This window comes from Sinocyclocheilus rhinocerous, unplaced genomic scaffold (genome assembly GCF_001515625.1).
Source record: "Sinocyclocheilus rhinocerous isolate Xijiao unplaced genomic scaffold, SAMN03320098_v1.1 scaffold1158, whole genome shotgun sequence".
In the NCBI taxonomy this organism is placed as follows: Eukaryota; Metazoa; Chordata; class Actinopteri; order Cypriniformes; family Cyprinidae; genus Sinocyclocheilus; species Sinocyclocheilus rhinocerous.
In genome coordinates, this window is record NW_015632473.1 from 309,235 (window position 1) to 328,320 (window position 19,086).

Genomic DNA, 19,086 nt, shown 5'->3' on the forward strand with positions numbered 1-19,086 from the left:
GAGACCACTTAAGGATGAAATGACTGGGGCTGGGGACCAAAACATCTTTTTTTTTTTTGCTTATACTTCAATCAATTTGTCATTTAATGCGTAATCAGTCCAGTCCTGACTCATTGCTCAGTGCTCCGTTTGTGCAGATGACAACATTTATAGTTGCATTTCCAGCCTACACTTTTTTATTATTCTGCATCATGATTTTTTTCATAGGTTTGTGATTGCACAGTGCATGGTTTAATAAAACTAAATCCTGATTAACCGATCTAGTTTTATATACCACCGAGTAACATTTAACAAGTAAGGTCACGCACTTAAATGTATGAACATCCATTTGTCCTAGATGCACAGGTTAGCGCCTGCGTAATCAAACTACCTTGCCCTACTTCTGGATGGAGAGCCGTATATACCTGAGCGCACCCATCGCCCCCTCCCACCCGAGCTCTCATTGCAGTAGGAGGGTCCATGTGCACACAGTGACGTCGCTACGCAAGTCTGTCTGATTCCTCTGCTGTTTGTATTAGTCTTCAGTTGGGCGCCTTCAACAATCTAGTAGCAACGTGCACGTAAACAGAAAACAAACGACAGGACGTCTCGGTGAAGTCGCTGATGACCGCTGTACGCGTAATGCGCTGTCGTTAAGGATCTCGCGTCATGCGCGCGGCAGTGTGCGGTGCGTTCAGCTGTCACAACTGAAACTAGTACATGCAAGCAGTCGCAACACTGGGAATACTTCTAAACATAACTTAACGCCACTGTTTGGTGTCATTCTCTCCGTTCTGTGCATTGGATTACTAGTGACCAGCAGTAGAGATAACTGTCACAATTGGATGTCGTAATTACGGTAAGATGTCTTAATATTAGTATCATCATTATATCGCCGGAGAACAGAGCCGTCCTCTGTGTATGAAGGTGTTGCAAATGCAGAGCGTTGAAAACTTGTCTAAAACTTGCAAATTTGTGACAAGCGATGTTTCACTTGACAGGACCCCTGCGCTGTGCATGAAGTGCATGCACTTTAAAGCAATGAAAAGAAAAAAACAGAAAACAACATCAACAATATCAATTACAACCGCATATAATAATTCAATCAATAATGTATCCTTTAGTAACGTCCTTTGCATAACATTGTAACATGTTTTGACGTTTTCTCGGCTAAACTAACTAAATCCTGGCAGCAGTCAGGATTTATGTAAATGAATACTGTTTAACACATAGCTATTGCTAACGCCTTCCATCAAATTTAGCCTACATCATGTTTTAAATAGTTATATCAAAGCTTAGCGCGATCTCGTTATAAGTTCTTCACGGGATATAAGCTTTATTATTTCGCGTAACGTTAACATCACCCTGTCTTATTTACTGTACGTGTGCTAGAAGTCGGTGCATCTAAAGTTGAGTGCAACTGAAGTTTATTCAGCCATATGGGACTCAATAATTACGAGTGATGTTCACATACAGTACGAACACTGGCGAATAAGATTTATTATTGTGAAAATGCATGAAAACCTCCCGCATATTTATTCCACATATTTAAGCATAGCCTACTTGCTTCACGTGACGTCATGTGATGAATAAAGTGCATCACAACGATATTTAAACAGGGGCTCTTTTGCAGAAGAAACAACTGCGTCACATTCATCATTCTGGAGGTCGCTGTGCACGCATCCGAACCTATACGTAAAGTTGACTTAAGTTTTTACAGACTATGCAAAGAGCAAGTTCGTAATTAAGACGTTTTAAAGAATGTCGCAGAAATATTGTGGCTACAAAGCTTATAAATAAAAGACTGACAGAGCGACGGGACCAATCTGAGTGGCGTGATAAACTTGGCGACAGTGTGTCTGCTTCTGTCCAACGGTTGCATGCTAAAGTACGGTATCGTGGGAAGAAGACGATAGGGAGAAAAAAAAGACCAAACAAAAACAACGACCTACGTCAAACGTTTAAAGCAGCACTGTCATCACCATATGACTTTGCTTTTAAAAGTGCGATGCCTAATGAGCTATATGTTGCTACAGAAGAACTACTCAGTTCTCGTCTTAGTATAGATGGTGAAAGAAGTCTGTATATGTATTGTACATGACTGACAGTTTAAACTCACAGCGGTTCTATTGCGTCTTCAGTCCCCCCCCTAATGCTCGTGTGTGTGGTCGGTTTGCTTTCTCCTATTGGTGCTGTCAACAGTGTGGGAAATTAACTTTATTTTTCCCCAAGCCATTAAAAAAAAAAACACATTACATACGTGAAAATAAACAAATGCACAATGCATTAAATCCTGCACCGTTTACAGATTTAAACCAGTTCTTTTTGCATTGACGCTGTCTCTGCTTTGTAAGTCTCAGTCCACAGTTTTTTGTTTTTTTTGGAAGCCTGTTTAGGCTGCCAGCACCAAGATTAATTACTTATGGGGCATTTGGAATTTCAGGAGGTGCACACATTTGTCATTTTAACATAACTAAATGTAACACGGCTAAAATGAGTCCTTGCATTGTATCGTTGCCATCTGAAGGACAGAAGGATTCACTTTTGTTAGATAAACATATGTTCAAAGATAATGTACAGTAGATAAATAATTTTATACCCTTCTACTTTTCTAGAAATATAAAATACTACTGCTAATAATAATAATCCATAAACAAAGGATTAAAGAACAAAGAATTGACACATTCTATTATACACTATAATAAATACATGGTGAAGATTATCACCAGTAATGAGACTGCCTGACAGTACAGTGTCATTAACACTGTGAACATAATAGAACTGTATGTCCTTGGATGTACAGTATATGAGGAGCAGAGGCACATTTTTATGAACTTAACCTATTACCATCCCTCCTACATTTTTGTCTTTTAGCAGGTAAAGGACTTTTTATGGTAAATACACATAGCAGCTGAAGTTAGAGTGTGCGGCAAAGTAAAGCACAGGGATTTGCTTGGAAAAAAGTTACCTGCTAGGTCACAATTCATATTCAATGAGAGGGCCAGTGAATTCCATGAAAACTACCTTGAATGTGGAGCACTGCTCCTGATGTCTGCAGAGGCAGTGCCAAGATCCAGCACTGCTCAAAGCAAAGACTTTCACAGTTAATTTACAAATTTGCTAATTTATAGTGGATTCACATATCATGCTGGTAAAAACATAGTAAAACGTGGGAAAGATGTAATTGGTCACATCCAAACATCTCAGCAGGAGAAGATGGGGATGCACAGTGGTCTGACAGAGAGGGGTGGCCCCCACATTTTTAAAGAAGACGGCATTTGCAATACCAGTTAATTAGCATCCCATTTAAATCTGAGGATAGAAATTGGTTATAAAAAAACAAACAAAATAATATCTGTATTTAATGCAAAAAATAATATATACAAATTTGTGGTAAGATGTTTTAAAGCCCAATTAAACTTATAAATAAATGATACATTTCTTTGTAATAACAAAACTGAAAACAGTATATCTGTAATGAATTTTCCAAAAAATAGACACATTAAACCAGTAATGAATAATAATTATGTGTGCACTTTGGTTTGACAGTCAGAGTAATGAAATTTCTTTGTACTAATCAAAATATTGCTATTTTGTCTGTAAAGTCTAAATGTCTCTAATTTATTGGTCCATTAGGTTTATCAAATGATCCAGGTATGGAGACTAAAAGATACCAAAGTTTCTGCGAAGGGGCAAATGCAGAAAGCAAATGGGCACAGATGCCGAGCACCATGGAGTATTGCTGTTCTGCCGAAGAGAATTTGAAAAACAGCGACGTGCTCATGGATATTGTTAACTCGAGCAATGCCCCTAACGTGCCGTCTGCCTGCAAGGACAACAACTTTAAAACTACAGAGACAACAATGCTTAGAGTTAACCAGAATCAACCTTTTCCCTCCTTCAACAACTCCTTCCACAACCGCAAGTCAGAAACAGACTCAAAGGAGCTCTCAAAAACAGTTGCTGAGTCTATGGGCTTGTACATGAATGCTGCCAGGGAGGCAGACTTTAGCTTTGCCCAACAGGGTACTGCAGGAGGGCAGGGTAACCCGGAGAAACTGTATCCTCTTTGTGGGAGAGCAATTGAAGACAGACAGTCCAAAATGACTGGGAGTCCAAAGATGAAAGCTCCCCCAGCTTCATTCCCACCTGGGGCCCAGCTACCCAATGGTGGCCCTCAGGAGTGCGGTGTGGTCTCTGCCTCAGTGCCCTCTGCACTGGCCACTGCTCTTTCGTGCAGCACTGATGGGTCTGGACCCATGTCTAGTCCTACCGGACACAACATGGTGTCATCCACTACCAGCCCCACCTTCTTTGACTCTGATTGTCCGACGCTGGCTTCTGCCCGCAAAAACTTGACCCAAGGTCAACACACCAGTCCCAACACCTGTAGCCCTGTAAAGTCCAGCATGGTGGGGTCACCTCCATTGGCCAGTCCGCTCAGTGTTATGAAGTCTCCAGTTTCCAGCCCTCATAGCATAGGTAGTGTGAGCTCACCGCTTTCCTGTAACACCAACATGAGATCATCCGTCTCAAGCCCAACAACAAATGGAGGCCATACCTGTAACATTAGACCTTCCATCTCCAGTCCACCCACCGTTGGCAGCATGACCATGTCCAGTCCCAGGAACTCATCCAGGGGCTTCTCGGTCTCTAGCCCTCCCAGTGGATTGGGCCTAGTTCAAAATGATGTCAACAGCCCTGAGAGCCGAGAGCACGACTTCAAGGCATTCGAGTTCCCGAAGGTAGAAAATGTGGATGGGGAAATATTTAACATCGGCTTGGATGCTATGGGAGTGGCCAAATATATCAAAAACGAACCTGGCACTGATTACAGGAGTATGTGCCTAGGCAGCAGCAAGAGCGCCATGCCACATTCTCCTTTCATAACTCACATTAAAACAGAGCCGAACAGAGAGGCGACTTGTTCGAACCTCCAGTTTGTAGAGCCGCAGCACTCTCTAGGCTGCTTTCCTTCTACAGAGACCACATACTTGTCTTTGAGGGATAATATTGACGAATATAGTCTTTCTGGGATCTTGGGACCTCCTGTTTCGTCTCTGAATGGCAACTATGAACCTGGTGTGTTTCCTAACAATGGCCTGCCTAAGGGGATTAAACAGGAAACCAATGATGGCGGCTATTACCAAGAGAATAATAATGTGCCCACGCCAGCTATTGTTGGCGTTAATTCAGGTGGACATTCATTTCATTACCAGATCGGAGCGCAAGGAACAATGTCGTTTTCACGCCACAATCTGAGGGACCAGACGAACCCCTTGTTGAATCTAATTTCTCCAGTTACTGGATTAATGGAGACGTGGAAAACTCGCCCAGGCCTGTCACAGGGGCCTCTCTCTGCCAGAGGGGATGGCTATCCAGGCTCTGTCTGCCTTACAGAAAACTTGGAAAGGTAAGACACACGCAGGGAGTTTTTATTAATGTGTTGTAGTGTTGTTTTATACTCAAACATTAGATTAATCCTATTCTCAAAAGAGAAGGGGAAAAAAAACCTATGAAACCATGTGAGAATTAAACAAATGTTACAAACGCTATGGAGACAATTCGCTAAAATTAGGCTAAATCAATTGTATTTGTCTGGAAGCTCCCATTCAATATGATTAACTGACAGACAAATGGCTTGCCTTCGAAACATCCTCTCCACCCTAATGGGAAGGACTTACCGCTTTTGTGGTACATTAAATCTACACTTAAAATTGAAGTTGACCAGCATATGATCTCAACCCAACACTGTAGGGCATTCTCACTCTACTAAGCTCCACTATAGGAGGGAAGCAAAGTTTCCTTCTTATCAGAACGTTGTCTGGGTCTGTGAACATAAACAACTTGTTGTGTTGTTATCAGAAGATCTTGTGCAATGAAATACATCTTGTTATTGAGTCCAGTCATTATGCACCAGCGTCATACATAATTAATGGTAGGTCAAGTACCTTTCTCTCCGAAACAATGATAAACAAGCAGTTTTTATGAAAGGCTTTTAAACAAACAATGGGAGAGATCGAAGAAGACAGCAAGTTGCTTAATTAATCATTTGAGACAAGAAAGTGATTATTTTTAACCCAGTGCTTCAGTGTAGAATTAACATGAGGACGCAACTTTTTTTGCGACCTTGTCCACTTTAGCCACTGCCATGTGAACACTGAATCAACTGCAGTGGGCCTTAGGAAATCCTCACCAGTTACTGAAGTCATAAATGTTTGCTTACCAGACTTTAAATTATACGGTTGCATAATTCTTTAACAAGCTTGCAAAGTGCAGGAAGCCCTAAACAGTTCTATAAAGCATATCCCATCTGACAGTCAAAACTTTTATAAGAGTCAGATGTTTGCAGAGTTAACTGAGTGATACATTGAACCCCCTTTTCAGAATGTGTTCATTTGATGCTATTCTGAGACAAGGCAATTACAGCTAGCCGAGCTCTAGCTGTATAGCTAATGATTTTCACCCCATCCCAGATGTCCTCTGAAACAGTCAGCCAAGCACTCATTCAAAATAGAGTGTCTTTTTTACCACTCTAATGATATCAGGAAATATGTAACGCTAAGTTGGCTAACGAGAGAGTGTAAATATGTCAGTTGTCTCTAGGTTTGTAGCTTTGTCATGTATTTTTTGGCTAAAGAGTTATAGTGAGTCTACCTTGTATATTTCATTTAAGCAGACCTTTGAAAAAAAAAAAAAGTCTGTTTACTTAAGAGTGTGGATTCAAGCTGAGCCCACCACTGTAGCACCATCTATTATGAAGCAGTCCCTTCTGACTGGCTACTAGGCTACAGTGAATTATTTAAGTTTATGATTTACATTGCATACTGCTATTTAATTGTTAATGTGTGTGTTCTTTTTGGATAAGAGGTTACAGGGAATGTGGTCAAGCAGGCATCCTATTCAAATACTTTTTCCTTAAAAGGATTTATTTAAGGTTCAATTATGAACTAAAAAGTTATTTTTAACAGCATTTTTAAAAATCTAGCTTAATGTTAATTTAAAAATGTACTATTTTTACATAAGATAGTTTTACGTAGTATATTTATTATTGTTAATTTTTAATTGTTCATAATACATAATTTACAATTTTTTATTCATACAACTTGAAATGTAAATGTTAATATTAACCAAGATTAATAAATGCTGTAGAAGTATTTTTTCTTGCCTTTCAAATGTTGGAGGTCAGTTAGATTTTTAAATAGCTGCATTTATTTGATCAAAAATACAGTAAAAGCAGTAATATTGTGAAATAACTGTTTTCTATTTCAGTATATTTTAAAATGTATTCCTGTGATGCAAAGCTGATTTGGTGTTTCAGAAACATTTCACTATCAATGTTTTTGTAGAAACCACGATGCAGTGATAAGTTCAAAAACAACATTTATTTGAAATAGAAATCTTCTGTTTGTAACTTTATAATTGTCTTTACTGTCACTTTTGATCAATTTAATGCATCCACGCTAAATAAGGTATTCATTAAAAAAAAAATTGATCCCAAACTTTTAACCGTGGCCTATACACAATCATGTAAACAAGTTGACAAGGGGTATCTATGATCAAGAGAAATTCATTTTTATTTTTACCCAGAGCCTTGACACTCATAATAATTTGCCTTTGGGCACAGCAAATTTCTGATGTTCTCGCTATCTTCCGCTCTCTCTCTTTCTCAATGGTTCAATGCTGTCACCAAGTTTGAAAAAAATAACTACCACACTGAGCAAACCATGACTGAGTGACAGAAGCGGAAGGCGGTGGGAGAGGGACTGATCTAAAACTTTCTTTTTCCATTTGTAACTGAAAGGTTAATATTCAGGTTCTGGGGGGGATGTCAGTCAGGTAAGAGTAAAAAGGACTACAAATATAGATAACAAGCTATGAATGTTACAATGATACAGCAGTTTACTTTGAAGGCAACCTATATAGTGGGAGACACATCGCTGCTGACAGGTTCAAAGTCACCCTCATCCTAATGAGATCCAGCTTAGCCAGAATGTCAGAGTAGATGACAGTCAGAGGTGGGATGGCTCACTGCCACGTCGGCCCCAGCTGGCCCTCAACATCACACACTACACCTGGTCAGTCAATATCACTGTATGTTTCCACTCATTTCTTTTGTTTTCTCTGTCTTTCTCTAGTGTTTCTTTTTTATGTTGCCTCCTTCATAAGTCATTAGGTTCGTCATAGGAGTCCTTTGGCACACACAGATCTTTGATATCAGCATTAACTATAAGCCATTATTGAATCAATTACATGTTATAACTCAGAAAAAAGTCAGAAAGAGAAAAGCGAGTGAGAAAATGACACAGGCAGTAAAGTGGGGGTGGGGAGAGAAAAAATGTTTGGTGCCTTCAAGCTGTGCATGGTAGTGTGAGGCAAATCTCTTCTTGCCTTTGTTTTTCTCTTTCATACACTGATGAAGAAGTGCTGCCAAAAAGGCAACCTGCAGTGATGTGTCCGTTACAACTTTTTGAACCACTCTGAATGTAATTATTGATAAAGAATATAGTTGAAACTGTGGCATCTCGTCAAATCAAGTAGAAATGACAGAATTAGTGAAAAGTGAAAAGCATTTTTTTTACAATTTAGTTATGCCTGGTAACCAGTAGAATGCATTTGATTGAAATGCTAAGTGAAAGAATAAGCCATTTGTTGTTTGAATACAATAAGGAAGATTGACAGTGAGTATTAACCGAGAGGAATGGAAATCCCCTTTAACCAAAATTATGCAATTGAGTGATGCAGCATAGCAAAGGGCAGCAGGTCGCACCACTAGCAATGACATTTTCACTGAATTTCAAACTGCACTTACCCAGAGCAGCAGAACAGAATGAGACAGCCATTCACATAGGACACTCACAAATATAAATCACTGTATTTATCATTTATTAGTAGTATATTATTATTACTCTACAAAACTTGCGCTAGCTTATTTAGGATATGTTTTGCTGATTTATTAGATGTTGAGTGCAGAATTTTATGCGTGCAGTTTTGTATGACATATTATTTCCAGCTGCAGACAAGCTGAAATTAGGCTGAAGCACAGACCTTATACAATATTGCATAGTCATAAAAAAAAGAATGAATTAATACATAGATGTCCACTACATTGTCAAGAAATATAGGCTACTTTAAACTGAAGGAGCACGATAAAACTGTAAAACCCTATAGCATGTCTTAAGAATGTACGTCTTAATAATATATGGAATAAATATTCTTTATACAGCAGAATTCAATATGGCTGGACTGAGTATGCCAGAGGAGGCATGTTAAGGAAGCAGCAGTGCAGGAGGAAGAGAGGTCTTTGCTCTGGAGTTTGGCCAACTCTTAATGTTCCTCCAGCAGATGAAAGGGCATATCCCTGTGAGAGCACTAATGAGCTCTTAATTGTATGTTCTTCTACAAAATTAATGGCCAGTGTAAATTTGATAAATTTGGACGTGGCTGGATACTAATATACCAATTAAATCCCAACCTCACAAAATCTGGCCCTCTGCATGATGGGCTCTAGACAGGGGCAACACCTCTGTTCAATTGTGACGGGAAGCAGAAATGGGAAGAAGTGGGAAATGGAAGTGAGAAGTGTGGGGAGTATGGAGAGACTTTCCTCTGGGTTCTGCACCAAGTTCTGCACCAAGATGGAAACTATTTTATTGCTTATTTGGGAGTAACAAATATCTGTAGAGATCAATATTGCTTTGAAATTCTACCTGTCAATTTAATCCCAAACCTTACAAAACATAATTGTGCAGGAAGTAATTATGTGTTCCTGTGACTCCCAGGAAATCACTTCAGCCACCTGTTCATCACTTATTAAACGCTTCCCTAACTTAAAAAAAAAAGATTTAAAGTAATTTTTTAAAGAGTTAGTTCACCCAAAAATGAAAATTCTGTGATCCTTTGCTCACCCTCATGTCGTTCCAAACCTGTATGACTTCATTCCTCCAAGGAACACAATAGATGATATTTCAAGAAATGTTTATACAATGGAATTCAGTGGTAACTGTAACATTCTTCAAAAAAATTTTATTTTGTGTTCCACAGAAGAAATAAATTCATACAGGTTTGGATTGACATGAGTAATAATAACATTTTATTTTTGGTAGAACTATCTCTTTAAGCATGCTACAGTATAGGGTTAACCTAGTGTGCTACGTAGCCTAATCTCCTAAGTGTGGGTGAATAAAACATAATTAATCCAGAGGTACCAAAAAAATGCAGTCCACAGATGCATTAATATGAAGCAGAAAATGTTCGGATTTAGAGTAGTAAGTTTGCAGGCAGTTTGTTATGATATACATCAACTACATTTCAAATGAAATATTAATCACAAAGGCTGATGTTCTTTAAAATATTTAGTACAAACAGATTGTGAATATTGAATGCTTTTGGCTTGTTGCTTCTGTTTTTCGAAATAATGATAGTGTATCACGATGTGTGATGACATGTAGAAAATTATGAGTTTGTTGCCTAATTACTTCAATTTGATTGCCAATAGCAAACTAATAGTTGGGCTATTGCGAAGGGTGTTAAATTCTCTTGAATCCAACACACACACAAGCTCACACAAGTATGCTTTGCACTCTATTAAAAGTGCAGCTACAGTATGCTTGGGATTCTGAGTTTGTCATGGCTGTCCTCATTTGAACTTCTTCCTCAAACAGTATTTGTTGACGCTGGGCCAGATTCTTTCAAGGTAGTCCTGGCATATCTACCCACATTACACAAGTACCAATCCTTCATACTGATTAAGATCTCATATTTACTAGCATGTGGCCAAGCCACACAAAAAATAATACAACAAACCCTTGAAAAAAAATTTTGACAGTAAGATGTAAATCATTTGTATCTATCACCCTAAGTGTAAGAAGTATATAAGTATATAAGAACTATATAAGTGACTGTGTAAACACTTTTTACGGACATCTAGGCAGATGGACCATTGTATTGAACATGACAATTTAAGTCCGTTCTGTAATGTGTGTGTGAGTTCCAAAAATGTAAGAATATGATCTGAGATACGAATTCATAAGCGTGATTGTTCCTCATAAGGATTCAGTAGAGAATACAAACAAATTCTTTCAAGCAGTGAGTTGCAAGCAGACTGAGACTTCACAAACAGAGTGTTATTTGAATGCATTCTTTGATTCATTTGAATCAATAGCGCTGCATAGGCAGGTCATGTGACCTCTGATACTTCTCACAGAGAGTCACAGCGCTGCTGTTTTCTGTTGTTAGTTGTGCATGACTGCACAAACAAAAGAGTAACTTGATCATTCATGTCAAATTGTAGGTTGCTTAAGTTGTGGAAAATAAGCTTAAGCACGGTCAAAAGCGGCTTAAGTTTGTGGATGAAACCAGGTGAATCAGGCATGTGGTTCGGATTGGCTGACATATTCGGAAGCCGTTAATCAAACAGCACTTTGACTTTGAATGATATTTTTTCAGCTTGAGCTCTTGACAATGTGGGTCAAGCTCAATTAAAAGGGGGAAGCAAGGAGCAAGAATACTTTGTAAGTGCATTTTACTTTGCTACACTCGTCACACAGGCCGACCATACCTTTAGTATGCTTGATAAATCTTTCAAAATGGTCAACACTGTGGCATCAGACGTGACCTAGAAAGCAAACTTAGATCCCCCCCACCTCCCTCTGAACTCATTTGTGGGAAACAAACACAAGCTCCGTTGGGCTTTGTTGGGTCTTGAGTTGCGCCCATAAAAATGAAAAGCCTTTTTGACGTGACTGAGCTATAAGTCACTGGGTTCACAAATAAACATTGCATGCCCTGGAGACAGCCAGTGACACACAGAACCAGCAGGTAAAAAGACACGGGAAGGTGTCAGATGGCACTTTATAGAAAAGACACTATATCAAGTGTACACATCGGCAGTGCAGCCTCAAATACAAGAGTAAACCTCAGCAAGAAGTTCAGTGGCTTCTATTACAGGAAAGAAAAATGGTATGTGGGGTTAAAACAGCAACATGTGAATCTATACAGGTATTAAGCACAGTTTTAAGAGAGCCTGTTTCAGTAAGGAAACCGTAAGGAAACTGGAACTTTATATCTCACAATTGCAATTTTATTTCTCGTACTGTAGCTTGCAATCTGCCAATTGTGACTTTACCTCACAATGTGACTTGATATCTCACTCTTGCAAATTTATTTCGCAGTTGTTAGTTAATTTCTTGTAATGTAACTATATCTTGCAATCGTGAAATTATTTCTCACAATTACGACTTTATATCACACATTGCAACTCGTTGCAATTTTATATTTTAGTATGACTTTATATTGCAAAGTGTGACTTTATTTCTTATTTTAAACAGTTACGACTTTATTTGTCGTAATGTAACCATACCTCGAAATTACTAATTTATTTATCATGTTTACAACTTTATTTCACGTAACTACAACCTACTGTACATCACACAAAATTGCAACTTTATATTTAACAATATGACTTTTTTCGAATCTTAAACAATTGCTACTTTATTTCTTGTAACTAAATCTTGTGATTACGAATTTATTTCTCAGGATTATGACTTTATTTCACACAATTGCAACCCACTGTATATGTGTATCTCAATTGCAACTTTATATTTCAGTGTGACTTTATTTTGTTTTATACAATAGTGACTTTATTTTTTGTAATGTAACTAAATCTCGCAATTGCAAATTTATCTTTCATGATTACGACTTTATTTCACACAACATGTTTACAACTTTATTTCACGTAACTACAACCTGCTGTACATCACACAAAATTGCAACTTTATATTTAACAATATGACTTTTTTCGAATCTTAAACAATTGGTACTTTATTTCTTGTAATGTAACTAAATCTTGTGATTACGAATTTATTTCTCAGGATTATGACTTTATTTCACACAATTGCAACCCACTGTATATGTGTATCTCAATTGCAACTTTATATTTCAGTGTGACTTTATTTTGTTTTATACAATAGTGACTTTATTTTTTGTAATGTAACTAAATCTCGCAATTGCAAATTTATCTTTCATGATTACGACTTTATTTCACACAACTGAAACCCACTGTACAGTATATATCACAATTGCATCTTTGACTTTATTTTTTATTTTAAACAATTGTGACTTTATTTCTCATAATGTAACTATATCTAGGAATTGCACATTTATTTCTCATGATTACGACTTTATTTCAAACAATTACAAATCACTGTACATGTCACTATTATATTTCACAGCATGACTTATTTCTTATTTTAAACAATTTTCTTTTTAACTCTGAGGCAGTAAACGGCCTCCATGCAATTTGGAATATCGTATTTAAATTAATCAGATAATAATTAAAACAAATCAATATGGAGAATGAATGAAGATGAATCACATACATCTAGTTATGACTGTACATGGTATAAAGTATGCCTCAACATCTCAATAGGGATTTCTGTCTATGGCAATTGTTTTGAACACTACCACCTGTATTTTGAACCTCATACTCATGAGTGTATTCAGAGCCTGTGGCTATGTTGTGTTGTTTCTGCACACCTGATACACAGCTTTGAGGCTGCCCGGGGCTGAGTATGCCAAACCCCCACATTTCACCAGATTGTACTCGGCTAAGTTCACATTCTGGTTACTGCCTGCCTTTGTTTCTACTGTCATCAGTAATATAGAGACAGACACTCTGTCTTTTATGTGAGATTTGTATTTGCCTAATCAGAGAGAAAGAGACGTGTGGCGGTTTGTTTTGTCTTAAGGAAATTAAGCAGCCAGTCTCTTGTGCCCTTGCAGATTAGAATGTTCTAGATATAAAACCCTTGTTTGAATAAAGAAAAGTAGGAGCAGTGGAGAATAACTCTGGAAAAAAAGAGACCACAGTGTGTGATAAAAATAACATGCACGCCAATACACAGCAGTTCAAAACTCCTGACCTGTTAGGGAGGGAAAGTCTTTGCTGGTAATACCTTTGCTTATGACTACATCATCAAATGGAGAATTTGTAATATTTACAGTAAAGTTACAGTAAAGTAATATTTAGGACCATTCATACTTATTGTACACATACAAATAAGCTTTTAAAGGGATATTTCAGGTAACACTTGAGTATAGGGACCAATTCTCACTATTAACTAGTTGCTTATTAGTCTATTATTAACATATAGGCTGTTTATTAATACTTATTCTGCATGACCATATTCTACATCCCTAATCCTACCCAATACCTAAACTTAACAACTACCTTACTAACTATTAATAAGCAGCACATTAGGAGTGAGTTGAGCCAAAAGTCGCAGTTAATGGTTTGTTAATAGTGAGAACCGGACCTTAAAATAAAGTGTGACCATATTTGACCCTGTCATAATTTATTCACTACTGTGCAGTTTTAGACATGTATGCCTTTCTTCTGTAGGACATGAAAGAAGATAATTTGATTTTTTTTTTTTTTTCATATAATGAAAGTCAGTGAAGTTCAAAACAACACTTTGACTCACACTGACTTTTATCGTATTAACTTATATATCGGAAAAACTTTTTATTTGTTACACAAAGAAATGCATAAAGGTTTTGAACAACATGACAGAGAGTAAATGCTGACAGAATATTCATTTCTGGGTAAACTATACCTTTAATACATGCTTGATGTGTCAAAGAAGCACATATCTGATATGATACTCAGATACCAGATGTTTTAATCTATCATGCAGATACTTCAGTTGTTAAAAAAAGCCTATAAGGACAGAATATTCCACAGCTTAATATTTGATATTTAAAAAACATACCCACATGGCAATGTAATATGACATATTGTCCTATATCAAGAGTGATATTGCCATGTTACCTATAAGCAGATATATAATTTTTTACATATGTGCATTCTCTGAGTAGATGTATAGGTTTATAACATATATAAAATCCCCACAGTAAAATTTGTGTATGTTAATATCTATATGATAATTTTTATATGGTATTATATGTAGCAACCATAAATGTCAACAATATATATTTTATTTATATATGCAACTTTATTAAAACAACATATATACAGCACAAAAAAATCTGCATGTGTATATATGTTTTTGTAATCATTTGTAATAATCTTTTGTAATTTCATTATATATTATCAACATGTATTGACCGGTTTTAGAATGATATGTTGTATGTACATGGAATATACTATATGTCCAAAATGTATTTACATAGGCTAGACATACTGTATATGTTAATATATAAAATTGTTCCAATTTTCTAAGATGTTTTTGTTCATATTACAATATATTTCATATATGGAAATTTCATATATGTACTTATATTACATTTGAGCATGGGTATAGACAGCACTACATCAGAAATGCCTGTGTCATACAATTACAACTGGTTATAAATAGGAAAGTTTTTACTGCCCAGGCTGCAGTAATGACCTAGATTTCCTCGTTTGTTCTGTAAAGCAATAGAAAGGCCAATGGGGTAATTGTTGGGTCAAATCCCCACCAATGTTCATCAGCCTACTTTAAACGATTGGGCGGTTAGGGACAAAAAGTGCTGCTTTTACAGGAATTCACGGTGTCCAGCCTCCCCATTAACCCACTTTATTGATGTCACAAGTCATCTGAATAATGCTTTTTGTATTCCCACAGCCAGGATGTTCTACTCGCCTGCACTTTGTTGCAAAGCCGTGTTTGGCAAAGCTAAAGTCTTTTGAGAAGTAGAAGGAACTCTGTCCAAGTTGTTATTGACATGTTTTACATGCCTCAAGTGCTTCCTCCATTCCGATACTTAAAAAGTATGCGCCAGGTTTTTGGAATGTGTGTCAGGGTGGTTTATGAGCGCTAAAACCATTCTTCATGTCCGTTTGCCAGTAAACATGGGGGAATGGTTGGGTTGGACCCATCTTTAATGTACAATAGAAATAAAACAAGTCTAACGATTCCATGCATCACTCAGACGAGAACACACACACATTCTGGACACGGCCATGTAAGAGTGTTAACAATTTGCCAAAGTATGTCATCATTTACTCATTTATCCTCATGTTGTTTCAAACCTGTATTACTTATTTTTCTATGAAACAATTTTTAGAAGAATATCCTGGCTATTCTTTTCAAAACAATGCAGGTGAATTAATGATAAAAACCACAAAAACAGCATGAACGTATTGTAAAAGTGGCCTGATATTCTTCTAATTCACCTTGGGTTTTACACAAAATAAAGTCAGTCATATAGGGAACATGAGTAAATAATGACAGATTTTTATGTTTTATTTTTTGAATTAGCCTATAAAAATTAAAAAACAAAACTTGTGGACCTTTCCTAGAAAACTTCCATCAGTCAGCAAAAATGAACTTGCTACCAGTGCATCACAGCTCTCTCATAAACTAAATTTCATAATGACAAAACATAGCTATTGAAGCAGTATGATATTGCATCTCATTCAGTTTTTTTTACACATTACAGTACTTCAAAACCGCAGGGATTCAGTTGCAGGTTAATTCTCAAACAGACTCTCAGCTGTGCACTGTCATGTTAGAGGTTCAGATAATATCACATTTGTCTCGCAAACCTCAGCTAGACAAACACGATCACCACCGGTATCTTCTTGTTTTCTCTGCAGTGCTATAATGTTTATTAGATTTCTCTTTGTGGTCGTATTAGACATGCACAAATCCAATTAGTGCATCTTCAGTGGGACACAAAACTGCATCTTATTTTTATACTGGGCAAAAGAGCAAAGTGTGTGAATGACACTATTTATACTTTTGAGTTGGAGCAGCCAAGGCCTCAGGATCTAGGACCCTGTGTGTTACTTAAGAGGAAAAACTCTTCCTCGGGTATGGCATCATAAAATGTGATGCAGTATTAAGACTAAAGGTAAAAAAGGAAATGAAAGTCACCTTACTAGCATGGGAGCTAAGAGTAGACACGCTGAGTCTAATCAAGTGCCTATTTTTTGCACCTGAGGCTGTTTTTAATGACTTTAACTAACTTCCTTTGTAATGAGCCAGGAAAACACAAACCATCGGCAAAGACACGTAGGCCTGAGAAGGGGCTTCATAGATAATCAGGAGTACTCCACCTGCTATTAGTGGTTGTAGTGACAGGATGCCACGGGAAAAAAAAGTCTTGGAATTTGCCATTCCCTGCCCGAATGCTGACTCACTAGATATCAGGGAGTCAGATTTCGCCCAAGGGTTGTAGCACGCTGAAGAGTCTCGATCCCCCCTGAGAATCATCTGCACTGGAAATGAGGGCATGTTGGAATCACGTGGGAGGGTCTGAAGTCCCTCGGGAGCCCTTAAAAATTCTCCTTAGCACTTAACGCCACACTTGAGACATAATAGTTGCTGCAGTTGGTGTGCTGTTTAGGCATGATCTCTTCTCTCACAATGTTAACTCTTTCAGTGCAGTTGTTTTCAAGCCATGGATGTCACAACTGTTTAGTGGTGCCAAAAACCTTGGTAAGCTTTATTTTTTTATGCTCCAGATGTGATGAATTTCAGGACAGAAAGTGTTTTTAAAGTACACTAGAACTCAAGAATAAGGTTGTGTCTTGTTAGCAATGCATGCATTTGATGAACTCTTCGTAACATCATTAAAAAAAAAGAAAATTTTTTTCGTAATCAATATTTTTTTTTCTTGTTTTCCAGTAAAAATATGGGTCCCACTTTATATTAGGTGGCCTTAACTACTATGTACTTACATCAAAAAATAAGCACATAGTACTTATTGTGTTAATATTGTATTGCAAAATGCTGGGATACGGGTAAGGTTAGGGACAGGTTTGGTGGTATGGGTAGGTTTAAGGTTGGGTTAAGGTGTAAGGGATGGGTCAAAAGTGTAATTATAAATGTAATTACAGAAATTAGTTACAGATGTAATTACATGCAGGTATTTTTATTTTTAAATATAAGTACAATGCAAAACGTGTATGTAACATATAAGTACATTGCATCAAATGATTAATTTCAATGTAAGTACATAGTAGTTAAGGCCACTTCATATAAAGTGTGACCAAAATATGTAATCTTACTTCAAGCAGGATAAATTTACCTGAGAAGCAAAAACCTTGTTTTTACAGAAAAAGAAAATTATTTTAAATAAGCTGAATTATATAAATTTTATCTAAATAATAATAATAAAGTAATTAATAATGAATACAAATAATACTTTAATTAATTACTTAATAATGATATGTAATAATTAAATTTCAGTTTTAAGCATGAACGTCACTAAATTTTGTTAGATTCATGCTACACACAAGAACAATTTAATAAAAATTATTCAAACTAATTTTATAAAATATGCAACTAAATGTATAATTTTGTATAATCTTGTATAATTTTGAATAATCTTGTTTTAAGAATGATGTGCTATTTTTACTGGAAGACTATATATACAAATTACAGGATTAAGTAAATAGCAGCAAAATAAAATGAGATGTATGTTTTTTTGTGCGTGTATTGCTGTGAATAGTGAGACATAATATGACCTCGGTAATAGGCTCCAGATTTTGGAATATGGCTACATTTAATTGTCTCCTCACTGGGGTGGTTTGCAGCATGATGCTGGTGAAGTGATATTATGGTAGACCATTAAAGGGTTAGTTCACCCAAAAATGAAAATTAGCCCATAAATTACTCACCCTCAAGTCATCCTAGGTGTATATGACTTTCTTCTTTCAGACGAATCCAGTCGTAGTTATGTTAAAAATTGTCTTTGATATTTCAAGTTGTTTAATGGCACTCAGCGGGTGTTGCATGCGTCAGTCCAAAAGAAGTTAAATAAAAAGCACCCAACCATAAAAAAAGTGTCTCACACGGCTCCGGGGGGTGAACAAAGGCCTCCTGTAGCGGAATCGATGCTTTTTGTAAGAAAAATATCCATATCTTTTGGACTGATGCATGCAACACCCGCTGAGTGGCATTAAACAGCTTGAAAGATCAAAGATAATTTTTCATATAACTCCGACTGGATTCGTCTGAAAGAAGAAAGTCATATACACCTAGAATGACTTGAGGGTGAGTAATTTATGGGCTAATTTTCATTTTTGGGTGAACTAACCCTTTAAGGTAATTGGCCTGTCCTTGAGAAAAGAGGAAACACATTTATTAGAAGTTTCAC

The 19,086-nt window shown here is 36.9% G+C and overlaps 1 protein-coding gene across 1 annotated transcript in view; it reads left to right on the plus strand.

Moving 5' to 3' along the window:
- Positions 1 to 427: 427 nt before the first annotated feature.
- The window catches only part of LOC107742541 (mineralocorticoid receptor-like), an 84,494-nt gene continuing 65,835 nt past the window's right edge, over positions 428 to 19,086 (plus strand). Inside the window, exons 1-2 of the mRNA XM_016555554.1 lie at positions 428 to 838; positions 3,616 to 5,392. Coding sequence (XP_016411040.1) covers positions 3,636 to 5,392 — 1,757 coding nt within the window. The 5' untranslated portion in view covers positions 428 to 838; positions 3,616 to 3,635. The remainder of the gene's footprint in view (positions 839 to 3,615; positions 5,393 to 19,086) is intronic.